Below are 24,690 nucleotides of genomic sequence, written 5' to 3' on the forward strand. Positions count from 1 at the left end.
TCCTTGATGTGGATATTTAAGATGCTAGAAACAAACCTTACATATATATTTTCACTGTATTCATGTTTTTTTTTTAAGCAGATCATAGATGGTAGAGCTTTAGAATAATTCCTCATTCCATTTAACACCCATACCTACACCTACCCAGAGGCTGTGTGAGTGAACAGCACACTGCAGTGTTCCCTCTTCTGTCTGGCAGTGATTACTCAGTTGAGTCATTTTCAGTTTCCGTAGGGCCACGTTAATAGCAGCCTCTAGTTCATTTGTCTGTATTTTTGCTATGTTTATGTGGAGCTATACCATCATGCTTGTGGCACCTTTCTTTGTGTTGTTTATCTTAAGTTATTCCTAGGAGAAACATCTTTAAAATGAATGACTAAAAGAAGTACAAGTCCTTGCTAGTGACATTTTTGGGAAATATTGACTTTTTATGATAACAGTCATAAAGATGAACTTGAAACACATTCTTCTTGAGCTTGTGAATGAAGGACATTATACTAGAAATCATAAGGAATTTAAAAATGAAGTAAGTACTTACTTACATGAACCTTTATAATGCCTAATATCTACACCCATAGTATCTTGATGGTACCCCATGCTGGCATTTATCCTGCCTTGTAGTGTAGGTTGAAATAGTCTATATAAATTCATTAAATATAAATTCTTCATTGCTTAGCACAGGACTTGGTGTGAAGGAGGTACTCAGTGAATTATTTGTTAAAAGAATGAGAATCAGTGATTCTCAAATGTAGGTATTCAAAATCACAAAAAAATTTAAACATACTTAATAGTTTCTGCTCCTCAAATTTTTAGGAATAGGACTTAGATATGCATATTAATATGTATTTTAAACATTTTATTACAAAAATTTTCTATTTGGTACACAAAAGTAGAAAAAATAGTAAAATGGACCCCATGTATGCATCATCCAATTTAAATACTATTAGTATATTGCCAATTTTATTTCATCTATCCTCCCAGTATTTTTTTATTGGAATTTTAAAAATTATATATGGAATTTAAAAAGTATATATGGCTGTTCTCAGACATAACATAGAAGCAGAAATACATAGCGAACCTGTATGTACTCATCCCCCTGCTGGAGTGTATTAAAGCAAATTCCAGACATTATGTCATTTCACTAGTAAATAGGGCATGTCTGTTTTTTATAAAAGCTCTCTTTTATTATTCTGTGGTAATGGGGATTGAGCCCAGGGTGCTCTACCACTGAGCTACATCTCTAGCCCTTTTATTTTATTTTATGACAGCTGCACAGGCTGGCCTCAAGTTTGTTGTAGTCCTCCATTCTCAGCCTCTCAAGTAGCTAGGGTTATAGGCATGTGCCACTTGCCCAGCTATTTTTATAAAAACTCTACAGAAGAATCTGAAGCTATTTCCTCCTTTAAGTATGTAAACATAGGGCAAAATATAATGTTGCAGAAAAAGGGCTATGTGATTTGAAGATATGAACAGTGTCATTTTGTTAGTAGATCTGAGGTATAGAGAAAGAAATCTCTCTCTTCTTTATCCATCACTAAGTTCACGGCTGAGGTCCTAATAATAACAGAAGATGGATTAACAAAAGAAAACCCATCATTTAATTAAATTTACATGCCATGGAAGCCTTCATAATGAAAGCTTAAAGAAATGGATAAACCTGGATATTTTTGTGTGTGTGTGTGTGTATGAGGTTTGATGAAGAGTGGCAGAACATCATAGTATAATGTCATACCCAGGCAAAAAGGGACAGCAGCTGGAGTGTGGAAATGTAGATGTTGAGTTTAAGCACATCAGTGGATTGTTTTCCAGATGAAGAAAACATGGATAAGTTTATTACATACTGTGGATTGTTTGCAAAAGAGTAAAAAACTGAGAAATACCCTGGTGGATTAAAAAAAAAGAAAGATGAAATGAGCAAACATAAGTTATTCTTAAATCTTATTTTTGAGTCATTTCTTTTTGTAGGTTTTAGTTTTCTGAATTATTACCTCACTTACCTGCTTTCATGTCTCTAGACATAGGAAAAGGAGATTAATTTTAGATTCAAAATAAAAATAAACTAAAAAAAGTCTGAAGTTGGAATACCTAGGATAACCTATGCATGGGTCATTGAAGTTTTATTCCTGAGTAATATTTAATGTAGTTCTCTGTTTTTTCCCCCTCATGATTTCCTTATTTGCTCACATAAGGAGGACCTGGGGAGTGAAGGGTGGGAAGGTAGGCTAGAAACCCCAAATAACAATCTATGTTTAGTTTATTATTAGAGGCAATTATGAATTCTGAGTTTTGACTCTCATCAGATAGCACTGGGAATTTATGGATTTCGTCTTGCTAAGAATTTTCTAATATGAGAAGAGTCTACTGATTTAGAAAACCATAGTTCTAAAATATAGATTGCCCTCCTTGAGCACCACTATGTATCATCTTAATTTTAAAAATCTTTTTTGTTTCACACTGGAGTTAATTGTACCCCCTGAAATATTAGTCATATCTCTAACCTATAAAAGAAAAATATCCTCATAAAATCTTTAATAATAAGTTAAGACTGTATTGAATCCTAAATTGAGACAATCTCAATATTAAAAGCTGAGTTATCCAACTTGAATAAAATACATCATAAAACTTTGAAGACTTAATTACTATCTTTTGAAACTGACAAATTGTGCTTCATTTGGCAATCTTTTGCAATATATTTTGGCTTACTCATATTTTGATATGGAAATGTAAGTATTTGTAGTGATTTCTTTAAATGAGGAAAGAAAATGTCATTTTGCTTAAGTGTAATAGTATTACTTTAAATTATATAGAAAACCAATAGTTTAAAAACATAGTCTATTTATTAAGATTTTTTAAAGTATTTTTTTAAGATTGAGAGAGGAGAGAGAGAGAGAGAGAGAGAATTTTTTAATATTTATTTTTTAGTTATCGGAGGACACAACATCTTTGTTTGTATGTGGTGCTGAGGATCGAACCCGGGCCGCATGCATGCCAGGCGAGCGCGCTACAGCTTGAGCCACATCCCCAGCCCTAAAGTATTTTTATTACTTTGCTTAAAAAAACACTTTGCCTGAGATCTACTTATTTAACAAAATTTCAAGTATATTATACAGTGTAATTACCTGTATGTACACTATTATACAGCATACCTCTAGAACTTATTCATTTTATATGACTGTAACTCATTGAATAGCAGCTCCTCATTTCCTTGCCCTCCCATTACCTGGTAACCACTATTGTATTTTCTAATTTCTATGGGTTTGGACTGTTTTAGACACTTGATAAAAGTAGAATCATGCTTAGTTTACTTAGCATATTTGCAAGATTCATCCATATTGTTGCATATGACAATTGTTTTCTTTTTTGATGCCAAATAATATTCCATTGTATGTAGATACCACATTTTCTATATTCACTTATTGATTGACATTTGTTACTACCTTTTGATTGACATTTGTTACTACCTTTTAGTTATCTGACAAGTATAGTAGACTCCCCCCCCATCATAATCCATTGTTTTGTTTTCCATAGTTTCAGTTACCTATGTTTAGTTGCAGTCCAAAAATATTTAATGGAAAATTCCAGAAATAAACAGTTCAGCAACTTTATTTTTATTTTTTAAAAGAGAGAGTGAGAGGGGGACAGAGAGAGAGAGAGAGAGAATTTTTAACATTTATTTATTTTTTCTTAGTTCTCGGCGGACACAACATCTTCGTTTGTATGTGGTGCTGAGGATCGAACCCGGGCCGCACGCACGCTAGGCGAGCGCGCTACCGCTTGAGCCACATCCCCAGCCCAGTTCAGCAACTTTAAATTGCATGCGATTAAATGAAATTGCATGAAATCTGTCACCATCCAGCTACGGCCTGCTTGGGATGTGAATCATCCCATTGTCCAGCATATCCACTCTGTTGAGTGCTGATTAGTCACTTCTTGGTATCTTAGTTGTCAGATCAGCTGTCACAGTATCATAGTGCTTATTTAACTTAATAATGGCCCCCAGAGCACAAGAGTAGTGATGTTGACGATTTGGATTGACAAAGAGAAGCTGTAAGGTGCTTCCATTTAGCAATAAGGTGAAAGTTATCATAAGGAAAGAAAAAAAATTATATGATGAAGTTGCTAAGATCTGTGCTAAGAATGAATATGTGAGTGAAATTATGAAGAAGGAAAAAGAAATTTGTGCCAGTTTTACTGTCACACCTTATACTACAAAAGTTATAACCATAGTATATGACAAGTGCTTTTTTAAGATGGAAAGGGCATTAAATTTGTGGCCCAGTACTATCTGCGGTTTCAGGCATGTATACCAGTGGTCTTGGAATGTACTTCCCGTGGATTACTGTGGACTCCTCTAAGTCTTTTTTAATTGTTTCATGTTTTAAAGTCCAACTTGAAACTTTTTTCTTAAAAAGTTGACTTGTATGCCTCCTGTTTAAGCAAGAAAGCACATTCTACTTTTCTATTACTGACAAGAGTGGAAACTAGATGTCCCTGTCTTTGTGCTTAAATTAGTCTTTAATACTTTAAGTGTTCACTAAGTTTGGATTAAAAAACAGTTTTTGATATTTTCATGTTTTCTACTATTCCTATATGATTTTCTGATGATGAGTAAAAATGCTGGGCCAGATAAACAGTTCTAGGAAGTTATGCAAAGCTATGCCTTTGTATATTCTTAATGCCTGTTTTAAGCTATTTGAGTTTGGCTTGAATATCTTATTATGCAAGGTGAAGTTTATATTTTTATCATTATGCTTAGCCTTTATGCAATTTTTTGTCACTAAATTTGAAATTTTGGGTTATATTGGCAAAAAGGAGTTTGAATTTTGTTATCTGTTAGAGGAAATCTTAAACTTCTGGTTCTGTAGACAGATTTGTCAAGATCAGGAGGAAATATACATCTCAGGGTCTATATTCTGTACATAATGTTATCAACATTCTAAGCCAAAAATGTCATTTTCATCTCTACGATCTCTTTTCCACTCAGCCCTTGCTTATTCAGTTAGAGAGAAAATGAACTTTTCCTTTGTACTTATTTTCCCATGAGATCAGTGTCACACTTTCACTTTTGAGCAGTAGTACCTTGGCTCTGGATAGTTTATTTTTCTGAGCTTCATCTTACCCAATTTATGAAAAGGAAACTATTTATCTTTACCTCACCAGTATCACTGTGAAAAGTAAATGGAAAGAGGAAACAAGATTACACAGGCAAAAGAGCCTGGCTCGGACTTGGTACACAATGTATGTTAAGGTTCCTTCTTTCATGAGAGTCCTAAAGAGCAGGAATTAAATAATGACTGTCCTTTCATGAGAGGTTTTTGTGTAAATACTAAACTATTGATGAACTCTGCAGAATATAAAAGGAGTTGCTAATTCCAAAATTCAGCACTTATAGTAAGAAAAATATAATTAACATATTTATAAGGCAACATAAAATTCCCAATATGTTCCTTACTTTTCATCTTAAAAAGGATTATATTTTAAAATAAATTTGATATTACTCTAAAATTGTTATTTCTGTTGATTTACAGAGTATTGTTACAATCACATTTGAAGTACCAGGAAACTCGAAGGAAGACAGTCTAAATATATTTATTCAGGTGAATACAGTTTTTAACTGATTAATGATTGATCAGCTGTTTGTTGCATAGTTGTTATTATTATCTTATTAAAGTATTTCACTTGATACAGAATCTCCTGTGGGAAAAGAATGTAAGAAACAAGGACAATCGCTGCATGGAGGTCATACGACTTAAGGTGCAGTATGCAATATTACCCTTGTAGACTTTTGGACAAAGACGTTTTCTTGGCTGTTAAATAAAAACTATATTTGATTTTAAATTAAAAAACTGGTTTTGGTACAAATATCTTTGTAGACTTTCATTTTTTCCCATTGCTGTAAAGGAGCTTTGGAAATCACTGCAAAAAGCATGATTTATTTGCACAGCTTCATTTTAGTATTGCTGCTAAAACAACCTGTGTGCTTTGAAATGTTAGTCCCTGTTCTCTACTCCCAGGTGTTCTGAGCAGTTCTTTGGCTAGTGAGCTTGACTCCATCATATTCTCCTCCTCTTGGCACCAGAGATTGGTCACTTAGAGAAAACTGTGTTTATTTTTCCAGGAGAGCTTCATTTAACAGAGAAATTTTGTTGAAAATCCTTCCCCTGCTGAGCCTTATGCTTCTTGATTCAGTTAGCAGACACTAAACATTTATCATACTCTATACAAAGTTACTAAGGACTAGAAGAATTCTTGTTCTCTGTGGAAAGTCATTCATATCACTTGACATTTGGGTATATATGTCAAAAGGTATTTTTTCCTCTCAATGGAGTGGTTCTAAGGTGTGTGCATAACAAATCAGCAGTCATTTCAGTGTATACTCTTGTCATCTCACAAGTGTGCATCAAGTTTCTATTACTGTTCATAACTAGATTCTCTCTCCAGTTAACAACTAACTTCCTGGGGCTCTGCCTAGGATTTTCTTCACAGTGACACAGGTGAATCTTGGTCTACTTGCACATCCCACCCACTCAGAGGAAAGAACCCAGATCTTGCTTGCTGCTGCTTTATGACTGTAACACCAGCAACTTCCCATGATTCAATCGGCAGAACACATTTCTTCCCGTAACTGCTTTTATCCCCTAGGTACTATACGTGGGGTGGTTATCTAGAAAGGCAAAGTTTGGGTATTTACACTAATGCTTGCACCATGACCTATGTAGAGTTCATTATCTTATCTTGTACTATCTCAATTTCAATTTTGCCCTTAAAATATGTGACACCTTCTCAGCAGTTGTCCTCCTTTGGCTCTGCCTTTGGCCCTCCTCCTATCACAACACCAAGTAATTCTGGAGCAAAACAGTCTTTCCTGTTAAAAAGAATTAGTGGTACAATCATCACCATGTTTAAAATGTTAACTCTAGTAACAGCTGATGTTTCACAATCTTTATATATAAATAATAGAAAATTGATGCTTGCATAATTTTTCCCAAGGTGTCTCTTATTCCAAAAGTTCAAAAAGCAGATCACACAACTGAACATAGGAAAAAAAAAAAAAAAAAACCTGAAAGGAAATATCCTCCAAATAAACAAGTATGCCAAAAACCCACAAAAATTGTATAGTAGGAATGAGTGAGCGGTTTGTCTCCTATTTAAAAAATATATATGTGAAAATATATGTCACAGACATTTCAGAGAAATTAATTTCATCCCTATAGTAGCCAGTGTATCAGATAATTTCTTTCCCATTTCTGTAAATCAATACAAAGTGAACTTTAGATAAACGTAATAGTTCTACTCCATTTATTACAAACCATTTCTAGAACAGATAATTTAATTAATCACCCAAATCCTTTAACTTCTCAAATTTTCTCACTAATTCTGCTTAAAAGCAGAATAATCAATAGTATGTGATATATTACATTTTATCATTTTGTTGTTTCAGTTTTAGGTTGTGATCAATAACACTGAAAGACTTTTTTTAGGCTGGCGATGTAGCACAATGTTAGCATGCTTGCCTAGTATGCACCAGGCCCTCGGTTCAGTCCCCAGTACTGGAAAAAAAATATGTTTTAGATAACTTAGTGAGAACCTGTCTCCAAATAAAAAAACAAAAAGGGCTGAAAAATGTAGTTTAGTGGTAGTGTGTCCCTGGGTTCAATCCACAGTATCACCAAAAATAATGCAAAAAAAAGAATACCCTACTATATGTGTTAATTCTATTATTAGAAAAAAAGATTTTTTTAAAAAAAAATCAATGTACACAAGTCCTTTTAAAAAATATATTTATTGGGGCTGGGGAGGTGGCTCAAGCCATAGCATGCTCACCTGGCATGTGCGGGGCGCTGGGTTCGATCCTCAGCACCACATAAAAATAAAATAAAAAGATGTTGTGTCCACCAAAAACTAAAAAATAAATATAAAAAAATTCTCTCTCTCTTAAAAAAGAATATTTATCTTTTAGGAAACTGTTTTCAGTGCACAATAATTGGAGTAAAATAATTTCCCCAGATTTATGAATTTTTTGGAAAAAAAATGGCAGAAATTAAGCCATTCATAGTGATGCATCATTTCTGCTTTTAACTTTGAGCTGAGGCTGATTGATCACTCTCTGTGAAGCAGGGGTTGGTGTCGATCAAAGACAAACCACAACAAGTGATTGTCCAAGGTGTCCATGAACTCTATGACCTGGAAGAGACTCCAGTGAGCTGGGAAGATGATGCTGAGAGAACCAATCGATTAGTCTTTATTGGTAAGTGGCAAAGGATAAAATTTCTAAAGCAAAATTTTAAAAAAGATTTGAAAAGGATATCATGTGCTTTATAAGTAGGATATTATGTGCTTTATTTTAATTAAAATAACCTTGTGGTTAGTGTATTTGTCTTAATCATGTAATAACATTCACAAATACTCATTAGGCCTTTTATTCTTAAAATAATTTTAGAAAAGTGATTACTCTTAAGTACCAATTTGGTTCTGAGGCTTAATTAGAAAATCAAAAAAGGAATCACTTAACTATGTTGTTTTTATAGATTTCTGAAGATCATTAAGCATTTAACAATCTGAAGTTGATGGGTGAACTATGTTACTTTAATAAGCAAAATATAACTATGCTATATTTTTTTTATTTGCAGGCAGGAATTTAGATAAGAATATTCTTAAACAACTATTTATTGCTACAGTGACAGAAACAGAAAAGCAGTGGACAACACAGTTCAAAGAAGATCAAGTATGTCCATAACACTAGAAGCATTTTTTATCAAAAGGGCCAGATGGTAAAAATGAGAATAAGTTCCTGCTGGATGCATTTCAATCATCTACTATTTTCATTACTTCTGTTATGAATTCCAATGTATTTTAAGATAGTATTTATTTTACAGAATTAATAAAATTTAGTAAATCAGTACTATAAAACATTTGACATTCACACAATAAAATTAAAAAAGAAAAACCTCTGAAGTTTTTTTTTTTTTTTTTTTTTTTAATGGGGGAAAGCCAAATGTTTCACAAAAATTTCTTTCACAATTCATTTTTCACAATTTGAAGTTGATATATGTAGAATTCCTACCCTTTATTATTTATATTAATATTTAGCCTTTGAACATTTTCATTTTCCCTTAAAACTTCAGCTGACTCAAGAGATATGATTATTAACAAATTTTTTTTTCTGAACAATTATTTTCACTTAGTTTCTGTTACATGAAATAAAATAAGTCTCTGTTGTCCCTAACGACTTCAAATCTGGAAGAAATTTGAGTCAAAGATATTAAGTCATCTCTTATTTATAATCAAGCCTTACTGATCTTGTAATGAAACTTCAGCTATTTATTTTGTAATATATTTAGGAGATTCCAATTTTAGAATTTCTAAGCTAATTTTACTACTGGTATTAAATTCATCTTGATTATTTTCATCTTCTTTAATTCTAATTATGAGCTAAAAAGTGATGAGGTACAAACCATCAGCCCTAACTACAGTTTAATAATCTTTATTTAGTGTGTAAGTATATAATGACTGGGGAATTCTTAGTAAGGGCCAAGTCAGCATAACTTACTCAGATTGTTGGAAAAGCGTAGGTAGAATTTAATGAAGAGCTTTCACGAACTAATAGTTGTTAGCTATGATAGAAGACTATCAAAAGACTATCAAAAATTTTTGGATTTTTTTCCATACATTTTAAGTTAAGGAGTTACATCTGTGTTTTGAATGGTTGTCATGGTTGAAAAGACAAAGCTAATGGATTAAATTACCTTGATTTGGTTATTGCTGTTACATTGTTTTGGAGTCTGCTGGTAAGTTTGCTGATCCTGATCTTCCTTCTATTCTGTTCTACATTTTAAAAATATAACTTCTCTGTAACCACCCTATTGCCTCTTGAATCCATTCTCTTTAATTCAGGTGTAAGAGAATATTTTGAGGGGCTGGGGGTATGTAGCTCAGTGGGAGTGTTTCCTTAGCATGTGTGAGACTCTAGCACCACAAAGAACAAAAAGACAAGAACAAAAGAAAAAGAATATTTTGTGACAATCAACCCAATAAAATAAAATCAATAAAATAAAATAAATCAACCCAATAAAATACTGATTTTTAAGTAAGATCTGAGATTTAAGTCTAGCTGTACTGCTTCTCAGCTGTGTAATCTTTGGCAAAGTATTTACCCTGAGATTGGTTTCCTTATTTATCAAGTGGGTAATAATATCAATCATTCCAGGATTAAATAGGTTTATAATGCATCCAACACAGCTCTTGGCACATAGCAGAGCCTATAGAAATATTTTATTCTTCCTAACAATTTAAATTTGTTTTATAACTAATGTGTTCACAATAATATTCTTTAGCAAATAATAAGTGTCTAAATCAATCTGTTCTAGACCCTGAAAAAGGGCTTTATCATTAGTTGTAGGAGAAATTTCTGAAATAATATTAATCTATATGCTTGAATATCTATAAGACTCATGAATATTTGTTTCCTTTGAAGTGTACTAAATTAATCTTTAAATGTTTTTCATTATACAAGTATTGTATATGAGTATGTTTTAAGAATGCAAACATTACAGATGAAGTGAGTCTTCCCTCTCTCCTCCCTCATCTCTGTCATTTCTTAGGCCTAAACCAATGTTCCATCCTTATGCATTGTTTCTTTTCACTTATGCATTGTTTCACAGAATGAAACAGTGGGATTCCCAGGGATCACAGCCAGTCTAAGCTGCTTCTTCAGGGAACTTAAGACATTTGTCATAGATACTCTCAAGGATATTTCCATGACAGTGCTTACAAATCTGTCTTATTCTTTAACTGCTGCATAGAAATTTAGATTAGAGCATACTTTTTATTTTTATTTTTTTTAAGTTTATAGAGACCATCCAGTTTACCTCTGTATTAGTGCTGATGTAGAAACAGCACATAATAGATAAAGGCCAAATTCTCACATTGCTTACAGTCTCGTGGAGGGATATACATAAATGAGAAAATAGGAGGCAGTCCTAAGCAGGCTGATATAAAGATATACTTTAGATTGGGTGGTCATGGAAGGTGGCCCTTAAATTGAGAACTGAATTAAAAGTAGTCATTCATACAAAGTAGGGAAGGAAGCTCCACATAAAGAGAGTAAATCATTTAGGTAGGCAAGATAATAATGTATTGCGGAGACAGGGGTGGGGTGGAAAGCAGGGGTAGCAGCAGCTAGGTTTGTTGTTCCTTGTAGGACAACATTAGGATCCTTCCTACTGGATGTATTTCAATCATCTATTATTTTCATTACTTCTGTTATGAATTCCAATGTATTGAACCCAGGGGTGCTTAACCACTGAGCTATATACCCAACCCTTTTTTATATTTTATTTAGAGACAGGGTCTCACCCTGTCTTAGGGCCTTGCTAAGTTGCTAAGCCTGGCTTTGAATTCACAATCCTCCTGCCTCAGCCTCCTGAGCTGCTGGGATTATAGGTGTGTGGCACGGTGCCCAGCTAGGATTATTCTTAATACACTGGTAAGTGACTTTGAGTGTGATCATTATGCACACCTCTGGGTGATTTTTTCTAGAGTAGATAAATATTTAAGTGTGAAATCACTAGCTTCTAGGATATGCACGTTAAAATTTTTAATAGCTTTTGATTAATTGGCCTTCCAAAAGACCGTATCTTTTGCCTTTGTTCAGAGTGTAAGACAGTACACATTTTCTGAAACACATTTTAACTTGTCTATCAGAATGGACTGGCATCTCATGGATTATTTTGGATTTTATACTGTATTGTATGTTACATTTATTCCTTCCTTGAGTTGAGGGTATATTCTTCATTATTTTTCCTAAAATAAAGTATTTTCCAATTATCAGAGCCATAATTTAGCCTATATCTTCAGGACACTGGAAACTTGCTAAAGATATTCTGTAGAGGTTTGGGAAGTGATAATAATATTAATGTGGACCTTTCTTTATGCTATAGAAGATCTGCAGAGTAATATGATGATGATCATTATCATCACAGTTTAGATGTGGTTCATCTGAAATTTTATAGATCCCTGTGAGATACAGGATAAATTACAATACTTGCTGAGCCTCATTTCATAAAATGGAAGTAACAAGGCAACTTTTCTTTGGATTGTTCCAGGGATTCAAATTTAAAACGCCCTGAATAGTCTCAACAAATATGAATTCCCTTTTCTACAAGACTTTTTTGCATATACAATTCAGGCTTCTGCACACCTTAAAACAAATGTTTCCTTGGGAGGCCGTTTCCAGTTAAAGAGGCAAGAAAATTGGTACTGAGTTTATGAGAGATGTAGGGAGGTATCAGCATAAGTTGTGAGAGGGGTGATTAAGAGGTCAACTTGGTAAAAAACTTTCAAAGTTTTCTCTGTCCTAATGACTACCAATGGTGTGTGTTAGAAAGATAGCTCATTTCATTTTGTTAGACTCCTAAGCAGACTTATGGGGTGGGGGTGGGGGTGGCTTTTTATCACCTTCCCTTCTTGCTACCCAGAGTTGTATTGTTTTTAATTTTGGGGGGTTTGCTTCTATTCAAATTATAGTATTTTTATTTTTAAAAAGTTGTCTTGGGGGAATGTGGATGTAGCTCAGTGGTAGAATGCCTAGCATGAGCATGGCCCTGGGTACAATCCCCAGCACCATACAAAAAAAGTATCCTTTGGCATGGGGTTGTAGCTCAGTGGTAGCCTGGCCAAATCCCTGGGTTCACTCCCCAACACCAAATGCATAAATAAATAATGTTCTAAAATTAAAGAGAAATTTAGTCATTTTATAGACTTGCAGGTAGAAATTAGGATAATCAATATCTTTTAGAGTTTTTAATTCCTAGATAGTGAAAGTTAAAAGCAGTTATCAACAAAGTAAAGCAAAAGCTAATGATTTTTCTTTTTACCCTAATGATTTTCACTACTTTAGAACATTATGGGTTTGGTTGCTAATTGATTATTGTTTCCCTTAGATTACTGGTAGGTGGGAAAACTATATTTTTAGATTGCTTTAAGAAGATTTTCTCACTTCCAGAAATGCCTTACAATTGTTGGGGGTGATATAGAAAGAAGTGAATTCTGCTTTTGACTATCTGACAACTCACCCTATTTGAATGAGAAAAAAAGATATTAGAATTATTTTCTCAGAATGAGTCTTAATAGTAGAATCAATTTTACCTTTTAACTCTGTTGATGACCAAATTACCTTAAATTTTTATAGAGTGGAATGGAGAAAAACTAAACATCATCATTCTTCTTGAAGATTAGATTAGAAAGGTTTGGTTTTCAAACTAGAATGTTGTTCTGGCAAAACAAAATTAAAACAAAGAAGTGATCACCAAACACTTGAGTGCCCAGTAAGGCACTATGTTAAATGTTGTAGAAGCTACAAAATAAAACTTGATTCTTTGTTTGTTTTTAATGGTACTGGGGATACATCCCAGAGATGCTCTATATTGAGCGAAATCCCCAGCCCTCTTTCATTCTTATTTTGATATAGGGGCTTACGAAGTTTTCCAGGCTGGCCTCAAACTGTTGGTAGTCCTCTTGCCTCAGCCTCCTGAGTAGCTGGGATTACAGGTGTGTGCCACCATGCCCAGCTAAGACTTGATTCTTAAGGCAACACTATGGAATTGATGGAGTGGGACGTTAGGAATTCCTTTTTCTTGTTTAGAGTGATGTACAATTATTAAGTTTTCCCAACGTATACAACTTAGTTTTCATTGCTATAGCTCTTTTGTTTTAACATTTGATTTGGGGGATGACTTTATTCACATATAATTGATATGCCATAAAATTGATACATTTAAAGTATAAATTTCATGTTTTTTAGTATACCTACAGTTAGATATTACCACTATCTAATTCCAGAACATTTTCATTACCCCTAAAAGAAACTCTACAGCCTTTAGCAGTTACTTTCCATTGTCCCCTCCCCCAGCCAACACAAATCTTTTTGTTTTTTAGATTTGCCTATTTAACTTCCTTTCATGAATCATGTTTTCAGGGTTCATCCATATTGTGATATGTGTCAGTACTTCATTCCTTTTTGTTACTGAATAATATCCATTGTATGGATATGTCATGTTTAGTTTATCTACTCATCAGCTGATGGGCATTTAAGTTTCTGTTTTTTCTCTCTTAGATCCTTTTATTCTCCATGTTTAATTTTTTGAAAGAATGTATTATTAAAGGAAAGTTTTAGATTTACAGTAGATTGAGCAGGTAGTAGTTTCCCCCTATGCACACACTATTAACGTTTTTCAATGGTATGGTAGCTTTGTACAATTAGTGAATTAATATTGATTTATTATCATTAGCTAAAGTTCACATTTTTTGTTTCCTTTTTTTTTTTTTTTTACCTTTTTTCTGATTGAGAATCCCATGCAGGATAGTACATTACATTTAGTAGTTATATAACTCTTGACTGTGACAATTTCTTAAACTTCCCTTGTTTTAATTATCTTGACAGTTTTGAGGAATATTGGTCAGGTACACAAGATGCTCTTCTATTGGAATATTGGTCAGGTATACAAGATGCTCTCTAAAAACATTCTAGTGATGTTTTTTTCTTATGGTTAGACTAAGATTTGCAGAACAAAGACCAGAGTGCCATTTTCATCACGTCATCTCATAGGTATGTACTATCAACATGATCTAGGCAATTGATATTGGTTTTGATCAGTTTGTTGAAGTTGTATTTGTCAAGTTTCTCCACTGGAAAGGGTTACTTACTCTTTCCCGCCCCCTGCCTTTCATACTGTACCCTGGAAGTAAATCACAAGTAGTGGAGAATTATATTCCACCTCCTTATAGGCAGAATATCTACATAATTTATTTGGGATTCTTCTGCAAGGGAGCTCTTTCCCCCATTTATTAATTTACACAGTCATTTATTTTTATCAATATGGATACATTTATTTTGTGCTTTCTTTTATAATCCAGTACTATTTTATTTTGTTGCTTAAATTGTCCCAGCTTTGGCTGCAGGGAGCTCTTTCCATTGTCTCCAGTGCCTCTCTGACACACACCCATTAATGTGCGTTTTTGAGCACATATTTAACATCCTTTTATTTGTAAATAACCCAAATCCCCATAGAAGTTGACTTTAGGAAAACTAACAATACTCCCTTTCCCAGGTCATCTGATTCTTTTGCTAGTGGGGAAAAATGTACCTCTTACCAGAGGCTTGAGGAGAGAATCAGGTTGAATGAGACATCTTTGCTGGCCCTCCAAAAGCATAGATCACACAAATAGTCATTGGTAAATTTGGGATTCAGACACAAGTGTCTTAGGCACAACCCTTCTGTTATTTGTCCCCCTTTAAGCTGCATCTAACTAAAAAGCCTTAGAAGGATTAAAACCTCCGCAGTACAGAGTAAGGCTTAACAATAAGGAAGATGTTCTCCAAATTCTGTCTGAAAAGTACTAGCTACTCTACTTTTAATCCTGAAGGTATGAAGCTACTTTTTGATTATATTTTGCCCTTATAGTTATCTTCTGATTTCTCTCTGAAAATTCACTGTCATTTTATAAACACTAATGTGATTATGTGATTCTATGAGATGCCACCTCACCTTTTCCCCCAAGTAGGTGGGTTTTAAATTATTTATGTATTGTGGCTTAGTATTTTATCATAAGAACCCTATTTGTATAGCAAAATGAAGCCAATCTAAAAGTCTTGTTAATTCCAAGGATTCTAGGTGAGTCAGTTAAATAGCTGTTGTCATTCCACTCCTGTTATTACAATAAATGCTTTGTGTGTCTAAAAAAGGTAGAAGGATCAGAAGAAGGAGAGAAAAAGAATGACATTTATGGGTAGAGATTCCCTTTGTTTGGGGGCCAATTTAATGTTGTGAATCAATTAAATTGATCATAACCATTAAGAAAAAGAAGAAAATACCAGGGATCACTGTCATGTAAGGTTTCTTTTTTGTGAAACACATTCTAGGCATGCTTATTTGTACGTGCAAGAAAATGGTATCAAATACATTTCTTACTGTAGCCAAATGTTCAAAGAAGTTGGAGAATCACTGCTGTAAGGAGGCAGGGGAATCCTCTATTTAGTCATCCTGCCTTCACTTCACCCTGAATTGCCACAATTTAGGGCTCTGATATTTGAGTCTTTTTAAATTTTTTGTCAGGGAGAGCATATGGGAAACTTGTATGGAAGGTAGGAAGGACAATAGACTCCTTGGGCTAATTATTTAAAAATAATTCAGGCCACCATTCTGGATGATGACAAAATCCACCAATGAAAGTGGGTGATTAACCATCTAAGAAATATCCCCCTCCTCAAATAAATCCTTTTACTGATAATTCAACACCATATACATTTCAGTGCTCCACCCCACTGCCAAATTCTGTTTGCAGAAAGGTCCGAACGTCAAGGTAGTCACTGAAGACCATATTTTCTTCAGTTTTATTTACACAGTTTTAAAGCATGTTCACAGAACCCAGGCAATGCCAGGGCTAGTGGGCTGGATAAACTCGAAAAGCCAAACATATGGCGGGGTGTCTGTAAGGAGGAGGGGGCTGAGGGCTCTTCCCTTGAGTAATGTTTGCGCTGCAGACCCTCCTCATTGGACTGCGTCAGGGGAAGTGGCACCGCTCTGGGGTAGGGAAAGAAGGTTATAAAGAGGGGAGGGGGATCCGGCACTCAGGGTCTCAAAGAAGCTTTAATAAAAGGCAAAGTGCATCTTTGCCGAATGGTGTTGGAAAGAAAAAACAAACAAAATCGAAGACTAAAAAGGTACTAGCGTTTCTGCTTCTTGAAACACTCATCTTAGGCAACACACTCCAAGCCAGGTCACCGTCACCTTCCCTGCGTCTGCAATACCTGCCCTTCCATGAGCTTACCAAGAGCCAAGCGCAGTCGCTTCACACCGCAGCCCAGCTTCCGAAGGTCGGATGGAGAAGACGGTGAAATTGATGTCCTGGGAGAGGAAGAAGATGAAGACGAGGAGGAAGAGAAATACCAGGAGGTGGAGGGGAGCCCGAAACACCTAGAACGGCCGCACCAGCCCGGGCCTCAGGGGGCGCGACCCGCTGCGATTCCAGTTCCCAGAGAGCGCACCGAGGGTGGCTATGGCCAGAGCGACTCCACGGAGTTTGTCAGCAAGTTCAGGGCTCAGACCAGGTCCGCGGCGGCCTCTGGGGATGCCCCGCAGCCGACCAAGCCCCCCTACTCGTACATCGCACTCATCACTATGGCCATCCTGCAGAGCCCGCACAAGCGCCTCACGCTCAGCGGTATCTGCGCCTTCATCAGCGGCCGCTTCCCCTACTACCGCCGCAAGTTCCCAGCCTGGCAAAACAGCATTCGTCACAACCTCTCGCTCAACGACTGCTTCGTCAAGATCCCCCGCGAGCCGGGCCATCCCGGCAAGGGCAACTACTGGAGCCTGGATCCCGCCTCCCAGGACATGTTTGACAACGGCAGCTTCCTTCGACGAAGGAAGCGTTTCAAGCGCCACCACCCGTCCCAAGGCGGTCACTTGTACCACCCTTTCCCACTGCCCGCCGCGCCCGCCAACCTGCAGGGCCCCCACCCAGGCCTCCTGCTTGGGTCCCCGGTCCCGACGCAGCCTGTCTCGGGGGCCTATCCCACCACCACACCCGGGAGCCGCCAGTGTGCACTGCTGCACCCACACCCACTACGCTACCTGCTGCTCTCGGCCCCGGCCTACGCTGAAGCGCCCAGGAGTGCGGAACGCGCGGACTTGGCAATTCCCAGCACTCTCCAGTCGCTGCAGCCCTCACTGGGCTCACAGCCTTGGGAGGAGGGCAAGGGCCCGGTGTCGCGGCCTAGAGGCGGGCACACCTCCTTCAGCATTGAGAATATTATGCAAGGAGTCAGCACTGAGGGAAGAAGGGCCACGCAGAGTCTGCCCCCGACTCCATGGGGCTACTGCCACCTGCTCCAGCACCCGTCGTGCCTGTTGCACCCCCAGGGCCCTTTGCTGAACGTGTCCGCCGCCGCTCGGACAATTTTACTACAGCAGCAGCAGCAGCAGCAGCAGCAGCAGCAGCAGCAGCAGCAGCACTGTGTCAGCAGCTGCGCTACCAGCAAAGGCAGGCTGTTGGGCCGGCACCTGTCTGCCATCTCCGCGCTGCTAAGGTACCAGCCGGTAGCAGAGGGCTCTAGACCGACTTCGCTGGCCGCCTCTTCTGGTGGAGAGGGGACTTCACCAGCCTTTTGATTAGTAAGGACACCCTGCCTCCTGCCAACCCCGCTGGGCGCACCTGGAGTCAGGTGTCAGAGCGGTACCATCCACTGTCCTGCTCCATCACCGCCTGAGGCTTCCACAGTTTTTCCGATTTGCACTTTTCCTGACGAACTGTGAACAAGAATGGGATATTTTCGCTAGGGTATTAAAAGAAAAACAAAGAAAGCAGAGTCTCCAATGCAGAGTTTCCCCTTCTTTGCTCCCTAGGAACTGCAAGTATGCCCGAGAATAGTGCAGAATGCGAGAATAGTGCAGAATGCTTATGCTCTCTGTGTCCTCCTGAAATCCATATCTAATACAAAGGAATTTCAATTTCAGAACATTTATTTCTTATGTTTATTTGATGTGCCATATTCCATGGGAGAGTGTTAAAATGAAGCCTTGCTCTACAAATTAAATAAAATTCTAAATCCCAACACTACATCGTTTATATTCTATCAATGTCTCATTATTTGGTTTCTAAATGGAACGTCATTTAAAACTTATATTCTTTCCCTGCAATTAAACAACTTATTTTTAGGATTCATATTCATTTATGAATATAAGAAACAACCGATGTTTAATTTTTTAAAGCATTTTGAATATTCTAGGTTGAAAAAGCTTGCCTTTTAAAATAGGAGATTTGGTATTTATGAAATCTCTAGAAGAAAAAGAATACGAGGATATGTATTATCCATTTGTTTTTCTTTTTTTAAAAATGTGTTGACTTTCTTAAGCTGGACTATGCTTTGAGGTCAAATTGAAAAGTAGTGGACATTCATGCAGGAGAAAAGGATACACACATATCAAAGCACTAAGATTTCCAAAGCTTTTTCTTAAAACAACAAAAGCTTCTGAAAAGATTTGCAACCATTGCTGGGCTTCAGGTGAACAAGTGGGGGAACGGAGAAAGGCAAGAATGATCATCAAGAAATACTGCGGCGGGGTGGGGTGGGGTGGTGAGAAGCAAATTTCTAGAGATAAGTCGTTTTGAACCCTTTCTGAGCAGGGTTCATGTTTCAAGAAAATTACATTCCAGGCGTTTTTGAAGAAAGTCATTCTGTGAATGTTCCCCTATTCATTCCCCAGAGTAGTTGTGAATTTCTCATTTCAGGAGGGAAGGAAAATGGACACACATTCTTACAGTCATTTAACTAACTGGCTGATTTTTAAACGTTGGCTTCGCATGTACATTCCATTATTTGGATCTTTGACACGCCCTACCTGCGATCCTCACCTTCTCTAGGTTCGTGGGAAAGTTGGGAAAGTTCCCAAGCCCCACGCTTGGTAGTTTCCAATTTCTCTCCCCTTTACATAAGCAGTTTTCACCCGCACAGTACCACCGGTGTCCGAAAAATAGACCCCTTTTGGCAAATCTGGCAGTTCTCAGGAGTCTGAGAATTTGGAAACAAACCAAGCGTCGAAGGGACCAATTTCATTCCATGTTCTCAAGCGCTCATAGTTCAATTTCCCTTGGTTCCTGTATTCAGTTAACAAACGCAATCCCAGAGGCGGGAGCGCTGCTACAGCGCCAAGAGAGCCGCCGGCTGGCAAAGTGGATGGTCGCCTGGTGCTGCCGGTAGAAGAACCCATCAAGAACTCCGAAGGCTTGCCGAGTCCTCACCGCTGGCCGGCCCTAGTGGAGGTGCTGCAGTCCCCTGGGCGCCGGCGGCCGGTCGGAGGGGAAAAATGTGCAGAGGGGATGTCGCGCTCGGTTGGTGACCAGGCCTCTGCCAACCTCCTTCCGGACCGCGCACAGATCTAGGTCACAGTTCTGGATGCTCGGCCCGGTTCTTGAGGTTTTCAAGAGTGACGTGTTGTTGGGGGGTAAAAACCTCATCGCTTTCTCTTAGTTTTGCTAAGAGTGAAGGGTCAAAGAAGACCCTTGGACCCGATTTATTTATTTTTTATTTTTTATTTTTTTAAGAGTGAGAGAGGAGAGAGAGAGAGAGAGAGAGAGAGAGAGGGAGAGGAGAGAGAGAGAGAGAGAGAGAGAGAGAGAGAGAGAGAGAGAGAATTTTTTTTTAATATTTATTTTTTAGTTCTCGGCGGACACAACATCTTTGTTGGTATGTGGTGCTGAGGATCAAACCCGGGCCGCACGCATGCCAGGCGAGCGCGCTACCGCTTGAGCCACATCCCAGCCCTGGACCCGATTTATTGAGGACAGGCTGACCGGATGCACTCGGAGCTGCTCAGGAGAGTAGCCCAAGGGCCCGAGGGAAGAGCCAGGGATTGAGCGGTGCAACGGCTGGGAGAGAGCCAGAGGTAAACTTGGAGAAAGGGACTCATCCCCCTGTCCTGTCCGCAGGCTCTGGGTTTCCTTTAACCTTTCCAATACTCAATGAGGAAGACCCTAGATTTCCTTCCTACCCCACATTTTGCAGACTGACAAACTCAGAGAACTTAAGTCGCCGAAGGACTCTCAGCACCGGGACCTGTCTGCTTTCGGAATCACTAAATCTACCCACACCCACGACCAGCTCCAGTCTGAGCCTTCCACAGGTCCCAAAAGCCAAAGACCCACGAAGGCCCCAGGTGCCACAATCTTTCTCCTAGCCTCTAGTCACTGTCCCCTCATGCCAGAAAGAGCATTTCTCTCTTGTAGATCCGAGGCGCTAAAGGACATGCTGTTCTGTCAGTTCCCTAAGCTTGGCACCTGGCCTCTCTTCTGAGTCTTCAGAGGAAAGAGCCTCCCTGGAGCAGTGGGAAGGTCAAGAACTAGGTCACATCCCAGCCCATGAGAAACTAAAGCAATCAACAGAACTGGGAGGAATCAGAAGAGTGTCCTGTGAGTTTTTCCTTGCTGATGATTTTCATTGCCTCTCCTCAGGTAGTCCCTAAGTCCTCACTTAGTTCACCCAGGCACCCCTCCAAGTCCAGGGAAGGTCATACTGCAAATCCTTCCCCTGTAACCTATCCAATCTTCTCCAGAATGTTGGCTCTGAGGGCCACTTTGCGCATCTCGAAGGCTGAAATGTGCCCAAGGAGTTAGATAGCACAGACCTGGGACAAGGGACCAAGAGGCCATAGGTTTGGGAGTTGCTGAACTGGAGGAAGGAGGAGCACTTAGTTCACTAGGTCTGGGTCCCTGGAGTGGGAGTGGAGATGGGGGCCTCTGAGCAAAAGGAAAGAGAATGTCTGGGGATCCTCAGGGGCTGGGATCTTCCAGGTTGGCAGAGGGCTGTGATCCAAGGTGCCTATCTGTGGCCAGCAGGCCCCAGCAGGTGACATCTGCATCAGTGGTAACATTCCACGTGCCCTAATCCTTCTACATTGACTATCCAAAGTGAATAGTACCTGCTTATACACTGGAATGTAGCTAATGCTTCAGGAAACTCTTTGATCCCTAGACTGTGTCAGACACCCTTGCTCCTTTCATTTTGACTTGGATTCAACAATATATGGTAAAATCTAAAACGGCAGAAACTAGGAGAAAAATACGGCATTAAAAACTAACAATGCTAGCAAAGAGATCAAGCAAATGATCTTTTAAGATTCTGTGCCTTTTACCACATTTTATTGGAAGTGTGGGAGAATCATGGTTCTTATTCCCCCACTACTTTTGGGGAGAATGTTCACAAATGTCTTTCCATATTAACATCTGATTACAGTTTAAATAGTAATCGTACTGTAATTGCTAATGTCAACTTCTTGTAATTTCTACAAAAGTAGTTTAGTCTTCATAGCTTTTTTTCATATCAGCACTAAAATTACTTAAATGGGCTTTTAGAGTTCGTCGATTCAGTATACACTGCTGACTGCAAAGAACTGATATAGATGATAACTATTTGTGCCAAAATTTGTTCTCCCAGAAAAAAGTAGATGTAGAAAAAGATAAAGGATTTGAGAATCTATTATGAAATTCAATTCAACCTCAGTTCCCTGTTGCTCAATTACCTTAACAGAGTCAAAGTTTAGCTGAATTCAACTTAATTTCTTATTTGTACTTACAATGCTGGAATATTTATTAAATCAGTAATTAAGCATATTTGGGGACAGTTATGATTTAGCCAGTGAAGCAGTTTCTATTCTCAAATTGAGAAAACAATGAGGTTTAGGAAGCATGAGAAATTTCCTTTTCTTTAGATACTGTGATTTTACTATTTATATCTGTGACTATATTCAAAGCCATATTTATGATTCACAGTTTCTAAAATTAAGGTGACCTATTGTCATCCAAATAATGTTGATATATTGTACTATATTTCAAGCACTTTTTTCTTTAGTTTTTAAAATTCATTTTTTTAAAGTGGAAAATTCCAAACATGACCCAAATGTGGAAAAATAAGTAAAATTAATTTATGTTATGATTTTATTGTATTATAATACATTATGTTATGTTTTAATTAACCTCATGGCTGGGCCAACCTTGTTTTATCTTTACCATCTAATGGTCCTCTTCCCACTGGATTATTTTGAGTTCATTTCTAGATATCGTTATCATTTCATCCATAAATATCTTTAAATATTTCCCTAAAAGATAAGAGTTTCATTAATTTAACCATGCTGCCGTAATCACACCTAAATATTTCTTTAATAGCATTAATTAATTTAATTTAATAGCATCAATACCCTCATTTGGCTCAAAAGAAATTTTTTAGGTTGCTTAGTTTGAATTAGAATGCAAGTAAGGATCACACATTGTGTTTGGTTGCTATGGTTGTTTATATCTCTTTTAGGTTTCCCAATTCTCTTTTTCCTTTTCTTGAATTTTTGTTAAAAAAACTAGATTGTTTGTCCTGAAGAATTTAACATTCTGAATTTTCTGGCTACAGGTAATATTTTTATGGCAAGATATACATGGAGATAAGATTATTTATATGAACTTTTGGATATTAGAATATTTGCAAAGAGGCAAGCATGGGTCTAGGAAAGCTTATGTGAAATTCTCCTATATATATATATATATATATATATATATATATATATATATATATATAGAGAGAGAGAGAGAGAGAGAGAGAGAGAGAGAGAACTTCCAGATTATTACTTTTGGTGTGTTTATAGAAATACAAAATTATCAAATTTTCATTGAAAATTTTAAACCTAATTTTGCTTTTGTGAGACTAGAGAGCTCATACCTTTAAAATTTTAGTTCAAAGGCATTTTATGTTTCAAAATTTCAAGTTTTATAGTATTTTGTATGTTAAAACATAAAAGCTGGGCTGGTGCTCTAGCTCAGTGGCAGAGCACTTGCCTAGCCTGTGTGAAACACTGGGTTCAATCCTTAGCGTCACATAAAATTAAACAAATAAAGCCATTCTGTCCATCTACAACTACAAAAAATTTTTAAAAATTTAAAAAACCATAAAAGCTAAAATGTCTTATTTCTCTGAGGGTCAGGCACTGGGTAATAACACAAATTCTGGGCTTCTAAAAAGAAAAAATGATTTTAGGACAGCTTTAAATTAAAGAGAATCAGGATATGAAGGGAATTAGATTGGGAAGAAAAAAAGTTCACTTGAATGTAAGAAATAAGTTTAATAAAAATTAGAGGCAGCTAATTTTTTGGTTCCTTATTGCTTTAACAAGTATGTGTACATAAAATAAAGTTTTCATTTCCATTCTTCCATCATACATTGGATTTGAATGATTTAATTTGTCTTATTCTGCAATTATTTATAATTTCTGTGCCCACCACTATCTGAAATCTTTGGGAAAGTAGAAGCCAAATCATATTCATCTTTATTTCTCAAACAATTCCTGACATCTTGTTAAAAATACATAGCCAAATTAATTTAATTCTCTCATATCTATTGGTAGCTGTATAAATGAGTGATGTCATATTTGCCTTTAAAATTTAAGTTTCAATGTTCTAAGTAATGTTCAAATTGTTAACATTAATGTTTAAAAAGTATTCTTTACCTAGAGCAAGTAGATTTTAAGAAAAGGCTGTATCTTTTTATCTTGTAAAATATAATTAATCCCTAACCACTTAATACCTATTTGGTAAGGAGCTGATTTTTATGTAATATTTTTTGTGTGTTTTTTTTAAATTTGCTTATCTTTTCTGTTTCACTACATTAAACAGTGTTTTGTCACATGTATCTCTACATAATACATATACATCTTAATATATAATACATTTAACATTCGATAGCTTTGAAGATTTAATCTAGAATATATTTAAATCTTTTAAAACTAAGCCTATTTCAATACCTACTGAAAGGAAATAGCTTTTGTTAAAATAAAACTTAAGACTTATGTTTCCTTAGGAACTCGTTCAGCCCCAGGTATAAATGGATGTGAGAATTGAGTCTTCATATGAAATCTGTATCATTGCTTCTTGGCCTTTTGGCTAAGATCAAGTGTAGTATGTAATCTGCATGGCATGATTTCCACTTAGGTTGCTTATTAGTAAACAACTTAACCTCTCTGTGTTTCAATTCCCCCATTAGATTTCCCCTTACAAGGTCATTGTGGGGATTACCTAAAGTCCACGCATGCAAAGTACTTAGTGTGGAAGCTAGCATATGCTAAATGGTCTATAAATGTTAGTTATGAATTAATG

General features: G+C 37.0%; 2 protein-coding genes across 2 annotated transcripts in view; both read left to right on the forward strand.

The window, feature by feature from the left end:
- LOC308641147 (zinc-regulated GTPase metalloprotein activator 1B) overlaps window positions 1–8,947 on the forward strand; it is a 50,026-nt gene extending 41,079 nt beyond the window's left edge. The window contains exons 12-15 of the mRNA XM_081279446.1: window positions 5,529–5,597; window positions 5,689–5,754; window positions 8,119–8,248; window positions 8,631–8,947. Of these exons, the coding sequence (XP_081135572.1) occupies window positions 5,529–5,597; window positions 5,689–5,754; window positions 8,119–8,248; window positions 8,631–8,737 (372 nt within the window). The 3' untranslated portion in view covers window positions 8,738–8,947. The remainder of the gene's footprint in view (window positions 1–5,528; window positions 5,598–5,688; window positions 5,755–8,118; window positions 8,249–8,630) is intronic.
- A 7,870-nt stretch (window positions 8,948–16,817) lies between these two features.
- On the forward strand, window positions 16,818–18,170 carry LOC308641971 (forkhead box protein D4-like 1; the record flags this gene model as incomplete). The annotated part of the gene is made up of 1 exon (XM_081280559.1): window positions 16,818–18,170. One exon carries the CDS (start codon window positions 16,818–16,820, stop codon window positions 18,168–18,170), a length of 1,353 nt encoding a protein of 450 aa, XP_081136685.1.
- Window positions 18,171–24,690: the final 6,520 nt, after the last annotated feature.

Source organism: Spermophilus citellus (genome assembly GCF_964194105.1).
Source record: "Spermophilus citellus genome assembly, chromosome: 2".
NCBI lineage: Eukaryota > Metazoa > Chordata > Mammalia > Rodentia > Sciuridae > Spermophilus > Spermophilus citellus.